Here is a 19,363-nt window from a genome sequence, read left to right as displayed (position 1 = left end):
GGAGCTTGGGTAGATGCAGCCTCAATGTTGCCAGTCTTTGTATGGATCGTGTGTTTATGTGTTAGCTGGTGAGCAGACACTGGTGTGTCACGGAGAAACAGAGGAAAAGGCAGGGTACTCAGGCAGGGGGTGCAGGGTGGCCAGGGCCGGGAGGTGTGAAAGCCTTTGGGGCCGCCAGCGGGGAGCGCTCCGTCTTCTGTCCTCACTCATTGGGAGGATTTCTTCAAGGTGTCACATGCTGCTCTCGCAGGGGGGAACGCAGGTAGCTGAGGTGGGCCAGGTCGGCCTTCTGAGCTGACAGCCTAGCTGGGAGCCCCGTAAACGACAGGTGAACAAGCTTGTACCTTCTGATAGGAAGTACAGTGGTGAAGAAAATAGGGCACAAGACAGTGAGGGTCGGTGTTCTGTAGGCCCAACCCTCAGCTCTGGTCCGGAATCTGACCCCTGCCCCTAGCTCTGGTCCAAGGCCCCAACACCTCTCACCTGGGTCACTCTCGTGCCTCCCTTGCTGGTCTATGGGCCTCCATTGGGTCCCCACTCCCAGTCGTTCTCATGGATGGCCCATGGGATCCTGTCAATATGCAGGTCATATGTCTCCTCCTCTGCTCCCATCTCACTCAGGGCAGGAGCCAGGGTCCTTGCAGTGGCTCTCAAGGCCGGGTGAGGTCTGAGCCTGGCCATGGTTCTGCCCTCCTCTCCCCGATGGCCCCTGACTCATCGGGCTCCAGCTGCACTAGCCTCCTTATTGCTCCTCAGGTGCTCTGGGGATGCTGCTGCCCCAGAGCCTTTGCACTTGTTGTTTCCTCTGCCCATGAGCTTATTCTTCTGCATAGACACAAACGCCCTCCCTTATGTCCTTACGGTCTTTACTCAAGCATAACCTTCCCAGGGACATCCCCACAGCCCTGCCTTCCCCTTCCCTGCTCCCTGCGCCACTCCCCAGCACATACCACTGTCTGACATGCTCTGTACTTTTTGCTTGTTCACTATTACCAGCCTCTTGCCTGCCAGCCACCTAGCTCCAGGAGGGCAGGGGCTTTTGTATGTTGACTTTCTAGGGCTTAACACAATGCTGGGCACGCAGCTGACTAAACACACCTATTGCATGAGTGAATGAACAGTTACTTTTGATGGGGTAAGACCTCTCTGGTGAGAACCGGGGGCTGAGGGATGGTCCTCCAGCCGGGGGAGACTGGTCCAGGCCAAGGGAACAGCAAGTGCTAAGGCCCCGAGGGCAGAATCACACTCCTGGGGTACAGCAAATGAAACGAGGCCGGGGCTGGGTCTACTGAGCAAACGGGATGAGGAGGAGCCGACTGTGAGAGGCTGGCAGGGACAGACGAGGCAGGTCTGGTGGCCAAGGGCAAGGCAATTAGACGTTATTCTACACTTTTTGAGAAATGCTAAGTCCTCTCCATGTTTTAATTATTTCATCCTCATAACAATTCTGAAAGCTCCCTGAAATTTCCCTTTAAGAGATGAGGCAAATAAACTCAAAAGAGGTTGGGTGACCAGGCCAGAGACGCACAGGTGGTAAGAGGCAGAGCCACGAATGCAGTGGGAGCCACCAGGGGATTTCTTGGTTTCACATTCCCTCCAGAGTCCTCCTGAATGTAGGCTCCATGGCTCATGCCTCGCCCTGGGATTTCCTTGGATCTGGCCCTTTGCAGTCACTCAAAAATGACTTTGTCACAGAAGGGCCCAGAAGGCCAGGCTGGAAGGGCAGCTGACCAATCTGGCACTAGAGGCTAGAGTTTTGGTGAAATGTTCCCTGCAGAGCCTGGGAGCTCATTGCCCATCTCAAGAGAAAGAAAAGTGTGTGTGTGTGTGTGTGTGTGTGTGTGTGTGTGTGTATAGCCTGACCCTGCTCTGAATTTGGGAGCAACCGCTCTTCACTCCAACACTCAGCCCCAAAGCCTTCACCTTGGCTGCCAGCTGGCTCCAGGGCAGCGGAAAGGCTGCAGACTGTTCCATGTCATCAAAAAAGGAGACAGATGGTGTGTTTGTGGATGCTACCACTGTAGGGGACAAATACTTGGGGTCTGAGGACTCTCAAGGGCTTGGTAGAAGGCGATTCTAAAGTTTAGAAGTGGGGACTCTAGAGCCAGAGCACCTGGGTGTGTCTTTAGGCTGCTTACTCAATACTTAATGCCCCTGTGCCTCTACTTACACATCTGTAAGATGGGCTCCCAGCCTATTGGGATATAGTAATTCTTTTTTTTTTTTTTTTTTTGGATATAGTAATTCAATGAGAAACATGATAGTGTGCTGATTAGAACACACTTCAGAGTTAGACTACCTAGATTCAAATTCTGGCTGTCACAGAACCATGTCATCTCCATCAAGCTATCTCATGATCTCTTGACCTCTTTCTGCCTTAGTTCCCTCATCTGTTAACACAAAGATTGACAACAGTGCCTACTTCTTGGGGTTGTGGGGATTCAGTGAGTTGGTCCATTCATGCCTGGCACACAGCAAGTGCCATATGTTTGCTCTGCTGGTGACAGAGGAGGAGGAGAGGTAATCTACAGTTACACTGCTTGTCACAGTGCCTGGCACAAAGTATATGCTCACAAAAATTAAGGACAAAAGGAAGTGGCCGGGACCCATCTAAGGGACAGCTGCTCCTCAGCTCCCACTAGTGGCAGCCAAGTGGGAATGTGGGCCTAGTGTCTCTAAAGCGTTTAGCATTTTAAGAGCAACTAGAAATCCAGATTTTTATGTGAATGCTCCTGATTTTTATAAGCTCATTTTTATTTAAAGTACCGTGTGTAAACCAAACAAAGGCATACATGAGGACCGGCCTTGGCTGTGAGCTGCCAGTTTGCAACCATGGTTTTACACTCACTGTGGTTATTTGATTTACAGGAGAATGGCCATGGAATAAAAAGCTTAACCGCTATACCATGCATCCACGGCGTGCCAGGCAGCAGCCAGCACCCTATGAAGCCGGTCGTGACTATGCCCCCATTTGACAGGTGAGAAAATAGAGGCTCAAAAGGTGAAACAATTTGCTGGAGGCTATCTGGCTGGGAAGAAGTGGGGCAGGGATTCAGACTGGGATCTTCCTCACCCGGCAGCCTCCACCTCCTCCTAGTTCTCTTGGCTTCGAAACGAAGCCCTAGGTTAAGCAGTGCCTCTACGCACAAAGAAGAAAATGACTGTTTTTGAACAGGGCTTAATAAACTGTCTCAAATTCTCCGAGAGCCCAGGGTGGTTTACACGGACACTCCAAAGTGTCAAGACGAACAAGGGTGTGCTCTCTAGCATGTGGTTTGGTGGGGGGGCCCGGACCCTCTTGGTGGTACTTTCAGTAGGCTTGTCTCGGCTCCATCGCCAGCGCGCAAGGGAAATGTCACTGTCCTGGTGATGGCAATAATTATTCCCGGTAGCCTGGAGTTTCAATTTGCTTAAAAGCAAATTCCTTGCGATGCTATATTTGACTAGACTACAAGTCTCTGGTTTTTTCCCGACAGTTATGTAGCATTTGTGTCCTGTGAGTTGGCATCGAACATAGACGGTGAGGGAGAGACGGCGGGGGTCCCAGGACACCAGCGGCAAATCCCAAGGCCGGCCAACTAAAGGGTTAAGCCCAATGGTTAAACATAATAGCTTAATGCCTTGTGCTAACTCCCAGCTCTCCCAGGAAGGCTGACAGATCCCAAACAGAGCAAACAATAGCTGGGATTGTTCTAGCGAAAACTAGTTCGGCTGCATCATTTGCCAGTAATTTTTTAAACAGCTTAACTCTCCTCTGCTTCCTTGACTCTAACCCAACCTGAAAGCAAAAGGCAGACGAGTTCTTGTCCCAGCCTCAGACCTTGGTAAACAAGACGCCCGCCTGGATGCTCCACGGCGGCGGGCCGGGCGCTGAGGGACAGCCCGGGAGCTGCAGCCGCGACCCTGGGGACACACCCAGGGCCGGGCCCGGGGACGCGCCCGAAACCGTCGTGCGCAGAGGTGTCCGCATTTCTGCAGCCAGCAAGGTCAGAACACCAACGAGCACACTTGCACTTGCACTTCTCATGACCACACAGAACTGTTAGCAACGCACACGCCAAAGTGTTGGTCCGGAGGCGACAGTCCCGGTGGCGGGAGGAGAAACTCATAAACTGTACTTGCGAAAGGACACGCGTCGAAGGCTGTCGGTCCCTTACTAAGTGGCGCGGGGCGAGCGGGACGGCCACCGAAACTCACGCCGGGAGGCCTACCTTCTACGTCACTCAGAGTCCGGACATCGGCGGCGGGACGGTTAAGCTTCAATTTACCCGGACGATCGCTGTTGACAGTGAGGCTGGGTGAGATCACCAGTTCTAGCATTTCCTTGTACCTGGAAGAAAACAAAGGGAAATGTAATTTATTCATTAATTATGCATGCTTACTAATGATTCCTATTTCTTTCCCTAAGAGTATAAATATTAAAGCTGATTACCTAAACCCAGCCGTCTTATAAATTCTACATAATAAAAATGCACTAAACTTTTCATCAAAGGGAAATGAGGAATTAAAATGAAGTACTTGGGCCCCTCCGGAGAATACACCCACTTGATTAAAACTTTCCCTTCCTTCATACGGTATTTTGCCATTAGAAAAAATATATTCTGGTCTCTTTGAAATGTCATCGGAATGAGCTGGAGCAAGCTAGGGAGCCTTCCCAGCAGAGGAAGGGAGAGACAGGCGGAGAGGGAGAGTTTGGGTTTCCAGAAGCAGAGGCAGAGGGAGCAAAAGGGGTTGACTGCAGTTTCGAGGGGAAAACAGACATCGTGTTACTCGGACAGACAGACGGACAGAGGCTCCAAAAGCATCCGTAATATTTAACAGATCCCTCTTGGCGACCAGACTCCACAGCCCATCACTTTGGTCCCCACCAAGGAAGAAAACACTAGTTCCTGAATTACTTGTGACTTTGATAAAATGTTATGGGGTGCGGGGAAAGCATGGGACAAGTCTCCTGGGTCTTTCTCATTTTTTTTTTTTTATAGAAAGCTGTTCAGTCCCTGCACGATGATGATATTTATTCCTCCTAAATTCCTATCCATTGTGGTTAGGAAATGAGGTTTCTGGTTCACGTTCATCACACCGTACCTGGCGGCTTCCAAAGGGCTAAACTACGAGCAATAATGTTTGGCACTGAGTCAAGGTGTCCTCAGAGAAAGGCTAAGCACATCAGTATTGCAAGGTCATCATTGGGAGGATCTGTTCTCATTACTTCAATAAAATCCAACATACCCACCGATGGCAAAGTGGTTATAAACTCGAATTTCCTCATGGAAAGGTCATGGATTCAGATGTCAGTTTTGCCCCTCACTACCTTCAGAAAGTTACCAAACTGCTCTAAGTCAAAAGCATGATCATCTGGACAATGGGATTTTCAAAGTACTCCCAGGAAAGGTCATGATAAGGGTGAAAATGGGTGGTATGTGTAAGGAAAGGCCTTTGTGGGCAGCGACCTAAATGCCCACGCACTCCCAGAGAAAGCATAACTACAGGCAGAATATCATACAGGAGTGAAAAAGACCAAGCTGGGCTCCACACACAGCATGACGGACAGACGGACAGAGTCCTGAGCAAAGAGGCAGAAGGGTACCCAAAATATGACATCATTTCTGTTAAGTGCAAAGCATATAAATCAATATTGTACACGGTTTAGGGATATGCACACATGCACTATACAGATAATGGTACATACGGGATGAAAAACACCAGTTTCAGAGAATGGCTAACTCGGGATGGTGGGGGAAATGCACTTTGGGAAGTGGTACTTCCAAATGGGGGAGGGGGGGCTTTAAGTGAGTTTGTAACATTTTACATTCAGGGGTTGACACAAACTGTGGCCCATCCATCTTTTCATGTGATCTGTATGCTAAGATTAGCTTTCACATTTTTCAATTAATTACTTATTTATTTTAGAGAAAGGGTGTGGGGGGCAGAGGGAGAGAGAGAATCTCAGGCATGGAGCCTGACGTAGGGCTCGATCCCACCACCCTGAGATCATGATCATCAAGTGAGCCACCCAAGCACCCTTTCACATTTTTAAATGGTTGAAAACAAATCAAAAGAAGGATAATGTTTCATGACCCGGGAAAACTTCTCTGCCCGTAAGTAAAATTTTCTCAAGACATGGTCCTGCTCATTGGTTGGCTGGACTGTCTGGGGCTCCTTTCACTCTGCACCTTCTGAGTACAGTACGTGTGACAATGACCCACAAAGCTGAAAATATTTAATAATTGGCAGAAAAAGTTTGCCAACTCTTGTTTTAGTTTGTAAGCAGGGCAGTGGCATACCACTGTTATGTGGCTACCACACATCTTTGTGTGCCTGAAACACTTAATAATTAAAAAAAAATCACTTACACATCGGAAGTACTTTATATACACTTTTTAATCTGATGAGAGAATTCCACGCAACTAAGCTTCTAGTGTTTATATCTTTATGTCAGCTGGTAAACATTTGCCTGACAGGGGAAAAAGCAGCACTGTGACTTCTGGCCTCGGTCGCATTGCTTATTTATTTTGTTGAGTGGTGCTGTCATCCTGAGGAGCTCAGAGCAAGAAGGGGCTTGTGAGTTCTGATTCTGGGACAGAGTATTGCTACTAAAGCTTTTGGTATGTTCACCTTAGACTTTTGCCTAACATCCCTGAAGGCCAAGCCATCGTGGAAATCACCTTTATTTCCCCCACAACACCTGACACAGAATCTTATTCATTCTGTCATCCTATTAACATCTGCAGAAGAGTGGGAGGGGAAGAAAAGTTGGAAGGGAGAGGGGGAAGGAGAAAATCTGTAATTGAGCGATTAGCTTCTTCAAACAAAATTTTTAATTTTTAAAATTTCCCATTTATTCTCATTTTTCCACCCTATCCTAGACAGTGACTCTAATTTATTAAATATATGAATATGTCTCCTTATAAAATGAGGCTGTATTGTTTTATGTGTGACTTGTGTTTTAATTTACATGAATACTGCTGTGCATGAGATCTTGTCCTGTTTATTAGGTTTTTTCTTTCCAGTCTGCACTGTGATTTTATAATATGTACATATTGCTGAACAGTCATCTAGCTTATAGTTAGAATTCCATACTGTGTATTCACCCTATTATATTTATGTATTGCCCTAGTGATAAACGGTCAGGAAGCCTTCATCTCTCAGCTACTATAAACAATGCTGCAAGGAACATCTTCATTAAATGTATATAAAATGTATCTATATATGTGTGTTTACACACACACACACACAGATTCTTAAAATATATATATTTGCAAGGATGATTTCTGTCATTGGGCGTATGTGAACTGAACTTGACTGTTCCTCATAATTCCTGTGCTAATCGAGATCTCTATCAGAACTGCGTAAGTCAGGGGCACTGGGGTGGCGCAGTCAGGTAAGTGTCTGACTCTTGGTCTTGGCTCAAGTCTTGATCTCAGGGTTGTGACTTCAAGCCCTGCATTGGGCTCCATACTGGGCATGGAGCTTACTTTAAAAAAGTATTTAAGTATTCTAGTTGTCCAGCTATCTAAGTTTTGTCAAATTGATGGGTGGAAGCAATATCATAGTTGTTTTACTTTGTATTTCTATGATTACTAGTGAGTTTGAGCACATAGTCACATAATTGTGGAACATGTGAGTTTCTGGGAACTGTTTATTTATATCTTTTATCTTTGTCCATTTTTCCTTTTTTTTTTTTTTTTTTGTCTTTTCTTGCTAATTTGCTGGAGTGCCTTGTAGAGTCTAGATATTAGTTCATTGCTGGGCTTAGATGCTATAAATTTCTTTTCACTTGTTTTATTTATGGTGTCTTGGAGAACAAAACATTTCTTATATATTTTCCCAGTATTTTTTCTAGGTGTGAAATTAGTGCCCTAAGCCTAGGATATTAAAATGTGTCTATATTTTAATTTGTTTATATTTCCATATTCGCTTAGAATTTTAACTTTCATGCATAAGTCTTTAATTTACCTGGAATCTTCCTTTTCATATGGTTTAGAGTTGCATTTTTCTCCAATACTGGAAAAAATAAAAATAACCCATTTTTCTTAGTATGTAGTAAACTCTTCAACTGAGTTCACCTCCCAGCTATGATGGAATAGTTTGTAATTTTGGTTCAATCTTACTAACACAATACAAAATTAAAGCTGTAAAACATTGTTTTAAGGTATCAGACAGCAACTAAGGGAGGGCTTGAGTGCCCAAGATCCCAGAGAGATGAGATATGGACTGAGTCCCATCTAACTTTTGCCACTTTTCCCCTCAAAACATCTGCCAATTTTTAAGCACAGAAGAAAAAAAAAGAACAGCTTAGGGTTTTCCAACCTTATTGAGCTGGGGAGACAACAACTGGCTACTAAGGCAGCTAGAACCCAAGGAGCAAAGATCCTAGAGCTATGAGAACCACAGAGGCGTGAGTCTGACATTGCTGACAATTATAATCTTTGAGGAGTTTGGTGATACCTAAGCTGGGTGGGGTGAGAGTCAGAGAAGCCAAGCACAGGGAGGTAGCTAAGAAGACAAGAAATGAAGCAGAGCTTCTGGCAATCTCCCAGTACTAGGGAAGCGAAAATTGGTCCATCAAAGATGAGAATCCTTGGTAAACACACCAGGCTTTTAATTGAGACTCCTGAAAGGTTACTCCCTTAGAGTATGGGCAAACCAAATAGATCCTGCTTCGTCATCCAATAAATAATCCCTTATCGGACCAAAGTGACTCACATCTACTATCACCACCTGGCAGAAGAAAAGTAACTTTTCTTTTGGGGAAGGTGTTACTTTCCAGAGTTTCCACAATTTTCCATATACAATGTTTAGCACTTAATAAAACTTATCAGGCATGCAAGGAGATAAGACCAAATGATCAAAAACCAAATATGTAATAAGATTTAGATATTGGAGTTATAGACTCACCAGCTACCTGTAGAATATGATCAAGAAAAGAGACTTAAATGGAGAATACTACTAGAGAACTAGAATATTAAGAAAAAATCAAATTCTAAAACTGAAAAATACAGTAACTGAAATTCAGAGCTCAAAAGAGCAGTTGAACCACAGATTTGAGGTAGCAAAAGAAAAGATTAATGAACTGGAAGACAAGTCAGTAGACAAATCTCAGAAGGATGGTTAGAAAGTAAAATAGGTTAAAAAAAAGCATAAATGAAATATGGGACATGGAGAAAAGATCTAGCATACATGTAAAAGGGGCCACAGAAGGAGAGAAAAGAGAAAAAAAATCAGAAACAATATTTAACAAAAAACTGACAGAAAATTTTAAGACTGATAAAGACAACAAGTCAGTGCAATCAGGAAGTTCTACAAATCAGAAGAAAAATAAATACAGAGAAAAACACTCCTGGGTATATCAAAGTCAAACTGCACACGTGTGAGAATATATTATCTTAAAAGCAGCCAGATGGTGAATAAAAAACAAATTATCTTTAAAGAAGGAATAATAAGACTTCTCTGCAAGTATAATGGAAAGCAAAAAAAAAAAAAAAAAATGGAATTTCATCTGCTAACATATAATTCTATGCCTGAAAAAAACTCTTCAAAAATGAGGACAAAAATGAAACAAACCAAAATTAAGATTATTTGTCACCAGTAGACTTGCACTACAAAACAATGTTCTGGAAGTATAAAAATTTGGCAAAGTATGGAGAACAACATAAGAAGATAAATATGTAAATAAGAACTGTATAAATGAATAAGGACCTTGCATTTTCCTGGAAGTGATACGAGTACTAATTTATAGCAAACTTTAAGACGTGTAAGGATACATGCCATAATCTTTAGAGTAATTCTTAAAGAATACCAACAAGTTAATAGAGAAGAAAACTGAAAGTCCTTGATGAATCCAAAAGAAAGCAAGACAGTAGGAAAAAAACAAAGAAGAGATGGAACAGATAGAAAAAAATAATAGATTTAAACTCAAATTTATCAATAATTACATTAAATGTAAACTAATTAATGTATTCATTACATTAAATATAAACATTTAATGTCCATTTACCTTACAGAATAAATACTCTTACTAAAAGAGAAAATATTACAAGACTGGATTTAAAAACTGCATGCTTCTTACGTACAAGATATCCCTTTTAAATATAAAGACACACCAACACTCATAGCAAAAAATTGTAAAAATCCACATGATGCAAACACCAAACAAAAGAAAACTGACCTAATTTCAAATAGACATGAAAGTAAAAACCATCACTGCAGATTTAGAGGAACATACTGCAAAGATAAAAGAATGAAGATATAACAATTGGGAAGTTTGTCCTTCCCAAAACTAATTTGCATGGTATTGACTCTAAAAAGGGATAAAAGAATCTAGATCTTTGTTAGGTAATTCAAGATCTAAACTTCAAACATACCTACAGCAATCCAAACACGTCCTCCTTTGGAGGAAAACAAGTTAAGTATCACCAACAAAGCCAAAGCAATAGAAATGTTAGTTCTCACAAAGTAAACAGGACCCTGACAATTGTTCTTTCTTGTTGCCAGCTAGAGCTTACAGGTACTGCTATCTTGCAGAAGCGAACTATTAACCACAAAGTACAGCAGTATGAGCAGTTCAGTGAGAAAAACCCTTCCAAATATTCTTTTTTTTTTTTTTCCTTCTTTTTTTCCTTCCAAATATTCTAATCATAGTTCCCATTTCTCAAACACCATTGCCAGGCAATTTCCCCCATTGTTTTTACATCACCTCTCTCAATTCTCTCAAACACCCTGGGAGAGATATTGGACCGCCCTCTATTTCCCAACAGGTCGACTGAATACAAGTTTAGGTCTGGGCACAGCATAAGCACCAAGGAAACATGAATCATTCTTGTTTGGTGAACTCATCCTGTTCTGCCATGAGGATCTGAAAAGAAGGAAAAATTTCAAGCACATGGTGAGTTTCAGATTTGGGTTTTATGGGTCATGTTGTTTTATTATTGAATTACATGGGTCAGCAGAGGAGGGAGGCTGATGTCTTTGGTGTTCTGAGGCCTCTGAAAGTCTTAACCTGGCCCTGATTATAGTGCTCATTTTACAGATAATAGAATTAAAAATAATTAACACTTGAAGAGCATTTAGTGTAGGGCCAAGAGCTCTTTGCATATATTGCCTTCTTTAATCCTATGAGGTGGGTAGAGATAAAGAGACTGAGGTTGTGACCTGCTAGTTAGTGGTGGAACCAAGATTCACAACCAGGTGGTCTGGCTCTGAGGTCCGTGCTGTATTTTAATTAACCAGTTAATTATTATTGAGGTACAGTTGACATACGATGTCATATTAAAGTATACAACATAGTGATTCAACAATTCTTTACATTACTCAGTGCTCACTAGGATGAATGTAGTCACCATCTGTCATAATACTAGTAAAATATTATTGGCTATATTTTGTATGCTGCACTTTTCATCTTTGTGACATTTATTTTATAACTACAAGATGGTACCCCTTAATCTCCTTTACCTAATTTTGCCCATCTCTCCACCCACCTCCCCTCTGGCAACCACATTTGTTCTCTGTATGTAAGAGTCTGGGGGCACCTGGGTGGCTCAGTGGTTGAGCCTTTGGCTGAGTCCTGGGATCAAGTCCTGCATCAGGCTCCCCACGGGGAGCCTGCTTCTCCCTCTGCCTAGGTCTCTGTCTCTCTGTGTCTCTCATGAATAAATAAATAAAGATATTTTAAAAAGGAGTCTGTTTTGCTTTTGTTGGTTTTGTGTTTTAGATTTTATGTATAAATGAAATCATGTTATTTGTCTTTCTGTGTCTGACTTATTCACTTAGCATGATACCTTCTGGGTCCATTCATGGCAAGAATGCAAGATTTCATTCCTTTTTATGGCTGAATAATATTTTGTGTGTGTGTGTGTGTGTGTATGTGTGTGTATGTGTGTGTGTCTTTATCCATTCATTTATTGATGGGCACTTGGATTGCTTCCATATATTGGCTATTGTTAATAATGCTGCAACAAACATAGTAGTGCATAGATCTTTTCAAATTAGTGTTTTCATTTTCTTTGGGTAGATATCCACTAGTGAAATTACTAGATCATATGATATTACTATTTAATTTTTTGAGGAACCTTTATACTGTTTTCCACAGTGGTTGCACCAATTTACATTCCACCAACATGCATGAGGGTTCCACTTTGTCCACATCCTTGCCAACACTTGCTATTTCTTGTCTTTTTTTTTTTTTTTCAAAGTTATTCAGATTTTATTCAGCAGTAGCTCCTGCCTCTCCCTGCCTGCTGCTGGGAATTTCTTGTCTTTTTGATACTAGTCATTCGGACTGGTGTGAGGTGATATCTCATTGAATCTGTAGATTGCTTTGGGTAGTATGAACATTTTAACAATATTAATTCTTCCAGTCCATGAGTATGGTATGTCTTTCCATTTGCTTCATCTTCAATTTCTTTCATCAATGTCTTATAGTTTTTAGAGTATAGGTCTTTTACTTCCTTGGTTAAATTTATTCCTAGGTATTTGAATCCTTTTGGTGCAATTGTAAATGAGACCGTTTTTAAAAATGTTCTTTTGCTACTTATTATTAATATATAGAAATACAACAGATTTCTGCATATTAATTTTGTTTTCTGCAACTTCACTGAATTCATTTATGAGTTCTAAGTTTTTTTGTGGAGTCTTCAGGGTTTTTGTACAGTGTCATGTTATCTGCAAAAGTGACAGTTTTACTCCTTTATATTCTTTCTTCTTTTCCATTTCTTTTTTTTGTCTGACTTTTATGACTAGGACTTTCAGTACAATGTTGAATAAAAGTAACAACAGTGGACATCTTTGTCTTGTTCCTGATCTTACAGGAAAAGCTTTCAGTTTTCCACCAATGAATATGATGTTAGCTGTGGGTTTTTCACATATAGCCTTTATTATTTTGAGGTATGTACCCTCTAAACCTACCTTTTTTGAGAGTTTTTATCATGAGTGGATGTTGGATTTTGCTAAGTGCTTTTACTGCATCTATCGAGATGATTATATGGTTTTTATCTTTCCTCAATATATCACATTGATTGATCAGTGAATACTGAATTACCTCTGCATTCCTAGATTAAATCTTACTTGACCATGATGAATGATACTTTTAATGTATTCCTGAATTTGATTTGCTAATACTCTGTTGAGGATTTCTGCATCCTTGTTCATCAGGGACAAGTCTGTGCTCTTAACCACAGCTTCTAAGTGAAACTGGGTCAGAAATTGAACCTGGGGCCCATCCAGCTCCAATATCTACTAAGCCACCTGGTCAGAGCTCTGGCTCTGTCATCTGCTACCTGGGTTCCAATTCCAGCTATGTGTCTTATCAGTTGTATGACCTTGGGTGAGTTATGTAACTTCTCTGAGCTTCATCTGTAAGATTGGAGAAAATAATAGTACCTTCCCCACCAGGTTATGTGCAGATTAAGTGAGAGAAAGTATTCATGCAGACAAAAGACACGAATTAGTTTCATTCTAGATAGATACTAGGAACTGTCATGAGGATCATCTAGAAACCACTGGTTCCTATTGTAGTTTGATGAGCAGATTTGAATTCTCATGCAGTTGGTGGGGAGGCTTCCCTCATTCACATTCTTCCCCTTCTCCCCTGCTCACAATTACCTGAAATAGGAGAACAGCTTATTCTCTTTGCAGGGGAGGGAAGACAGAAATCAGACAGTCTTAACAGAGTCTGGGGGTGGGAGGAGAAAGACTGAGCTTCTCTTTCATGAAGGCAGGGAAAGGAAGCAAAGGCATGGGATTCATTTACAAAAAAAAAAATTTTCCCCCATTGCATTGTTGCAAAACCCCGATACCCCTGCTGCTTCAGAACCAGACCAAGAGAAGTGGGAAGAAAGAGGCATTCAAAAGCCCCCGCCCTCTGGCCTTCTCTTTGGCCTGCTGCTGCCAGCGGCTTGCACCATTTGTTACCCTTGTCACCACCCCTTTCCCTGGGGACTGAGAAGCACTGGGGGAGCATGGGGCTGCTGGAGGAGCCCAAGAGATGACAGCTGGAGGGTGGGGGGTAGGGGTGACTTCAAAGGCTGTGAAGGATCAAAAGCAGATGGAGGGTCCCAGGCGGGTGGGTGGCTCACCTTTCCACACCCCCGGAGTGCCCTGGCTACCTTGGCTGAGAACAGTGGCCCTGCCTGCTGGATGGAGAGGACAGATGGCCAGTCAGCCAAGGGGACTTCAGAGAGGGCCAATTCCCAGCATCTTTCAAGGGCTTACAAATCCAAACCTGCCAATAGCAATCACAGGCTTCTGGATAGACAACAGCTGTGGCCCGAACCTGGATGTTTCTGGCTGCCTCCACTGCCCCCATTTCATTTCATTTCATTCAAAACACATCGGCTAATCTCAAACTTGACTCTGCCCCAGTCTCCCTCATCTGGGGTGAGGAGGCAGTTGCTCACACCAGAACCCCAGGACTGTTCCCCACTCCTTGCTCTGCTTCAGCTCTCACATTCAGTCCATCACCAGGTGTTGTTAAGTCCACCTTGGAAACATCCATGGGATGCACAGACTGCTTTCCACTTCCATGGGCATTGCCTGGGCCAAGCCACCACCATCTCTGCCCTAAACAGCAACCATGGCCTCTGTGCCCGCCTCTCTGGGGTCACTCTGGCCTCCTTCCAGTTTGTTCTCTGGGCAGCAGCCTCAGGGGCTCCTGACAGCATAAATCTGAACCTGCCTTCCTCATGACATCCTTGCTTATAACCTCAGATTGTTGTCAGAATGTGACAGGCTTTAGAACACAGCACTGATCTGGCTTCCCTGCAAAGGAGGTCTCATTCTGGCATGCTGGCCTTTCTCTCACTCCACACCCCCTCCTGTCACGAGGCCTTTGCCCATGCTGTTCTTTCTACCTGGAACACCATTCCCTCCCACTTGCCCTTCAGAGGCCTTAGCTACCATGGTCTCCCCAGGTCCTCTCCCTAAGAAGGGGCCATTTCCCTGAGCCAGCCTCCACAGGGCCTCCACAGGGCCATGTCCCTCTCTACACACCAGTCACCCAATTTTTGTGTGGGTGTTTGGATGTTACTGAATTTCCATCTGTCTTCCTTACCAGGCAAGGATTTTGTCTGTTTTGTCCACCCAAATCTCCTGTAGGACCTGGCCTTTGATGGCTGTTTAATAAATATTTTCTGTAGGGGTGCCTGGGTGGCTCAGTTGGTTGAGCATCTGACCTCAGCTCAGGACATGATATCCGGATCCTGGGATCAAGCCCTGTGCTGGGCTCTGCTCTCCCCGGCTGTCTACTTCTCCCTCTGCTCCTTCCCCCACTTGTGCTCTCTCTTTTGCTCAAATAAATAAAATCTTTAAAAAAATAAATATTTCTTGTATAATGAATGAACTGCTTTCTGAATAGATGTATTCATTCAGCTAATACTAATTGAATGTCTGGTATCCATGCCAAACACTGCCAGTCGCTGCCACTGTCACTACCCCAGATGCCGTATGCTGGGCTCCTCTAGGCACTGAGTTTGAAAACCCGGGTTTATTCTTCCTTCCAGCATTAGGCCTATATACAGTAGGACATGGTCAGCAGTACATGGACACTGGTCCCCAGACCATCCCAGAAGGGAGAAGTGGCCCAAAGGCTCCTAGCCCAATAACACAAGGTGTTTGTGAACTACAGTTGTTATACTATTAAGCTCTGCCTGGCTGTCATGCCCTTGGCAGTCCTGCTTGCTCCCCTAAGTTTTTTCCCAGCATTATCGATGTGTAAGTCTAAGGGGAACGATGAGATGATCTGATACATGTATACACTGCAAAATAATTCTGGTGTCCTGCTTTGAGATTCAAAAGCAGGAGGAGAACATGGAAATGTCCGGAGCGACAACATGGAAGAGGAGCGGGGGCAGGGCAGGAGCAGTAGGGCTCCTGGCATTTTGATCTGGTCTTGTTGCAAGAGCATGTTTTCTTTTCTTGGGGGAACTGCATCTCCCCCATTCTCTGCCTATGTGGTGTCGGTGAGGGGTGAGGCTGATACCACAGTAGGCCTTGAGCTTGCCAATTAGCATCTCCTACCCCTCAAGTGACCACCATCCCTGAGCCAATGGGGCCAATGGGAGGCCCAGGATAGACCATTAGAGAAGAGATGCTCTTTTTTACTAGCCGTGAACCTTGGGAGGTGTCTACCTGAAGCTGGTGGCCGTGTGGGTCCTCCGAGTAGCACAGTCTTAGAAGACTGTGACCCCCCATTCTGGTATGTGTGCACCACATCCTTGGTGTTCTGTGCGAAAGGTAGAATAGGAATGAACTGTAGGTTTAGTCAGTGAAATTTGTGGATGCTGTCACTGTGGCCAACTTCAACATCCACAGGAAAAAAACCCACATGCTTCCCCAGGGAGGTGACAAGCCCTTCCTCCTGTCCACATCTCCCTCCTAGCCTGTCTCCCTTATGGTGGGGAAGGTGTCACTTAACAGAAGTTGTAGGGGTAGGTGTAAGGATACTTAGGGAACCCTCTCCTCAGACGAACAAGAGGCATCAGTCCCCTCTGCAAAGGCTAGAGGGAAGGCCAATGAAGTAGGGCACCATGGGGGCTAAATTCATCCACCGGTTCATTCATTGAGTCAGGCTGCCAGTCGTTAAGACTCACTGACTCTATTTACCTTGCTTATCAAAAAAGAAAGGTGGCTATTCATTTAGTCATTTATTTCACCTTCTTTTCTTGGAAGGCCAGGAACTGTTCTAGGAACTGGGGGTACACTGTTGGATCAGACAAGTTCCCCGCCCACAGGAATGAAGCCCACATTCTAGAGTGGAAGTTTGGATCCAGTCTTAGGTGGAATTCATCAATGAGTGACCCCGATAGCTGGGACATACATTGCATCATTGCACAGAGGCATGTCCTGCTGAGAAGGTACCTGTATTACCTTCTTTTAAGAGAAAATTTGAATGACCAGGTAATATCTCACAACTTTTGCAAATACACTTTAAAATTTCAAATAAAATTCAAATCGCAAAACAAAACAAAACAAAACAAAACAAAAAAAACAAAAACAAATTGCCTTTGGCCACGATCACCCACCAGCTGTAGCCGTAATTACTAATAGGATGAATAGCTGTGCAGACCTTTTCTTAGTCAAAAATACAAATACCTGCGTATTTCCTTAAAAATATACAGAGTATTGTTTTATCCATTATCATTGATGTGTGCATCCTGTTCCAGGACTTTTTTTTTTACTCTGAAAAAAACAATAGCTTGATGTTCATTCAATATTATGACACAAAGATCTATTCTTTTTAACCACTGCATAGGCTTCCTAGGGATGTCTACACTGCAGTTATTCTGGACAGTCCTCAGGTTTCTTAAGTTTTGTTTTTATAACTAAAGGTCAGGCTGCCTGGGACAGGCCTTCCTGAAGGCACATGCATCTAGTTCTCTGGGAGTAAAACTGCTAGGTCTAACTTTAAAATTGTAAAGGACAGAAAAAAAAAATTATATAGGACATTTGCAAATTGCCCTTGGGGTGACTGATCCAATTTATATTCCCAATGGCCTTGTCTCATTTTCACACTTTGCATGGTTTCTACTCCTGATCTGAGAGCTTTTTAGCCAAAGTCTCTTAGGAAGACATAGCAATTTCAGAAACCTGCCTCTAGTGCACCACTGCTCAGCGGAGCAGATGAAGTTCTAGGGAGCTGTGTGTCAGAAAGGAAAACCAGTCTGGGTCTGGCATTTGGTCCCAGAACAAGGTCTCTCACTCGTGCTCAATAAATTCTCAATCATATGAACTTGGTGCAGAATAAAAATGGTTGATGGGATAGTTTTACGACGTGTCCGTCGTTGCTGATAGCATGTGAAAACAAGGGCCCATTGTTTTTGTAATCCAGTTTTGCTATCCATGGGATCTTTTTTTTTAACTTTTTATTTTGAGATCATTATACATTTATAAGAAGTTGCAAAATACAGTACAGAGAGGTCCTGGGTACCCTTCACTTGATTTTCCCCAACCGAAAGTACATCTTACATAACTCCAGGACCACAGCAAACCCCGGAAGTGGCACTGCTGCTGTGTGAGTGTGTGTGTAGCTCACTGTCATTTTATCACACACGGAGATGCATATAACCTCCACTGTAATCAAGACAGTGGACTATTCCATCACCACAAAGATCTCAACTTGTGCCATCCCTTCATGGGGCATGCCTGCCCTCATCCCCGGGGTCCCCAAACACCCTTAACCCCTTGGCAATCATGAATCTGTTCTCCATCTCTGAAATGTCATTTTGAGAATGTTATTTTTTTTAAGGTTTTATTTATTCATTTGAGAGAGAGAGAGAGAACGAATAAGTAGGGGGGTAGAGGCAGAAGGAGAGGGAGAAGCAGACTCCCTGCTGAGCAGGGAGCCTGACCCAGGGCTCAATCCCAGGACTCCGGGATCATGACCTGAGCTGAAGGCAGGCACTCAACTGACTGAGCCACCCAGGCACCCCGAGAATGTCATTAAATTGAATCGTACAGTATATGACTTCTTGAGATTGGATCCCCACCCCCCCAGCATTAGCATGATTCAAGTTCAGATGGCTGCATTTTATAATGCGTTTTCCAATATTTACTAAGCTCATAAGGGACAGCCTTCAAAAAAGCACCCAATGTGCGGTGACAGATTAAGACAGGACCACACACGCTCTGCTGATTTCAGGCGCGGTTCAGCAAAGCCCTGGAGCAAAATGCAAAGCTTTATAGAATATTTCTCATGCGGAGCCATAAAAAAAAAAAAAAAAAAAAGAAAGCCCCAACCCACAACCAACAAAACAAGGCACAAAGTAAAATAGCAAAGGACTCCTACTGTAAGGGAAGGCCTACTGTAAGGGAGCCAGTGATGGCTGGAGAACATCAAATGCCTGGAGGCCATGAGGAGCCCCAGGGTCCCCCCAAGAGGCAGGCTGGTTTACAGTAGGTAGTCCTCACCCTCAGCAGACACCACACCAGCATCACGGTTCTTCTCTCTTTTGTTCACCCAACCACAGAGCATTGCAATGACCCAGACCCACTCTGGATCATTGAGAGATGTGTTCTGATGCTACAGACCAGGGCATTTTAATTTGAGTGAAGGGGAACGGGTGGGAGAGACACACTGCAGAAATCGAATGCTAAACACTGAATTTTAGAATATCTTCATTTTACCCAAATCCTTATTTGGGCACCGAGGAAGCTGAAAAATAGTAATAATTCACATGCTGTCTAGCAGCCAGACACGGTTTTGTGTGTTCTGTATTTGAGGTCACTTCATTTCCCCCACAGTCCCTGTGAGATCAGCAGAATGAAGATCCCACTTCATAGATAAGAAAAGTGAGGGCAGGAAGTTGAAGTCACTTGCCTAAAATCAACTGTAAGTGGGAGTGATGGATTTAAAGCCAGGAAGACTGACTCC

At 43.6% G+C, this 19,363-nt stretch overlaps 1 protein-coding gene across 3 annotated transcripts in view; it reads right to left on the bottom strand.

Annotated features, from left to right (window-relative positions):
• Positions 1-19,363, bottom strand: part of EYA2 (EYA transcriptional coactivator and phosphatase 2) — a 262,825-nt gene that overhangs the window by 175,865 nt on the left and 67,597 nt on the right. For all 3 annotated transcript variants that reach the window (XM_072801322.1, XM_072801321.1, XM_072801324.1), the window contains one exon: positions 4,212-4,330. In XM_072801322.1, coding sequence (XP_072657423.1) covers positions 4,212-4,320 — 109 coding nt within the window. In that variant the 5' untranslated portion in view covers positions 4,321-4,330. Of the gene's footprint in view, positions 1-4,211; positions 4,331-19,363 lie in introns of those variants that run through there.

This window comes from Canis lupus, chromosome 26, assembly GCF_048164855.1.
Source record: "Canis lupus baileyi chromosome 26, mCanLup2.hap1, whole genome shotgun sequence".
Classification (NCBI taxonomy): domain Eukaryota; kingdom Metazoa; phylum Chordata; class Mammalia; order Carnivora; family Canidae; genus Canis; species Canis lupus.
Note: the sequence above shows the minus strand (reverse complement) of the source record. Positions and strands in the feature narration are given on the sequence as shown.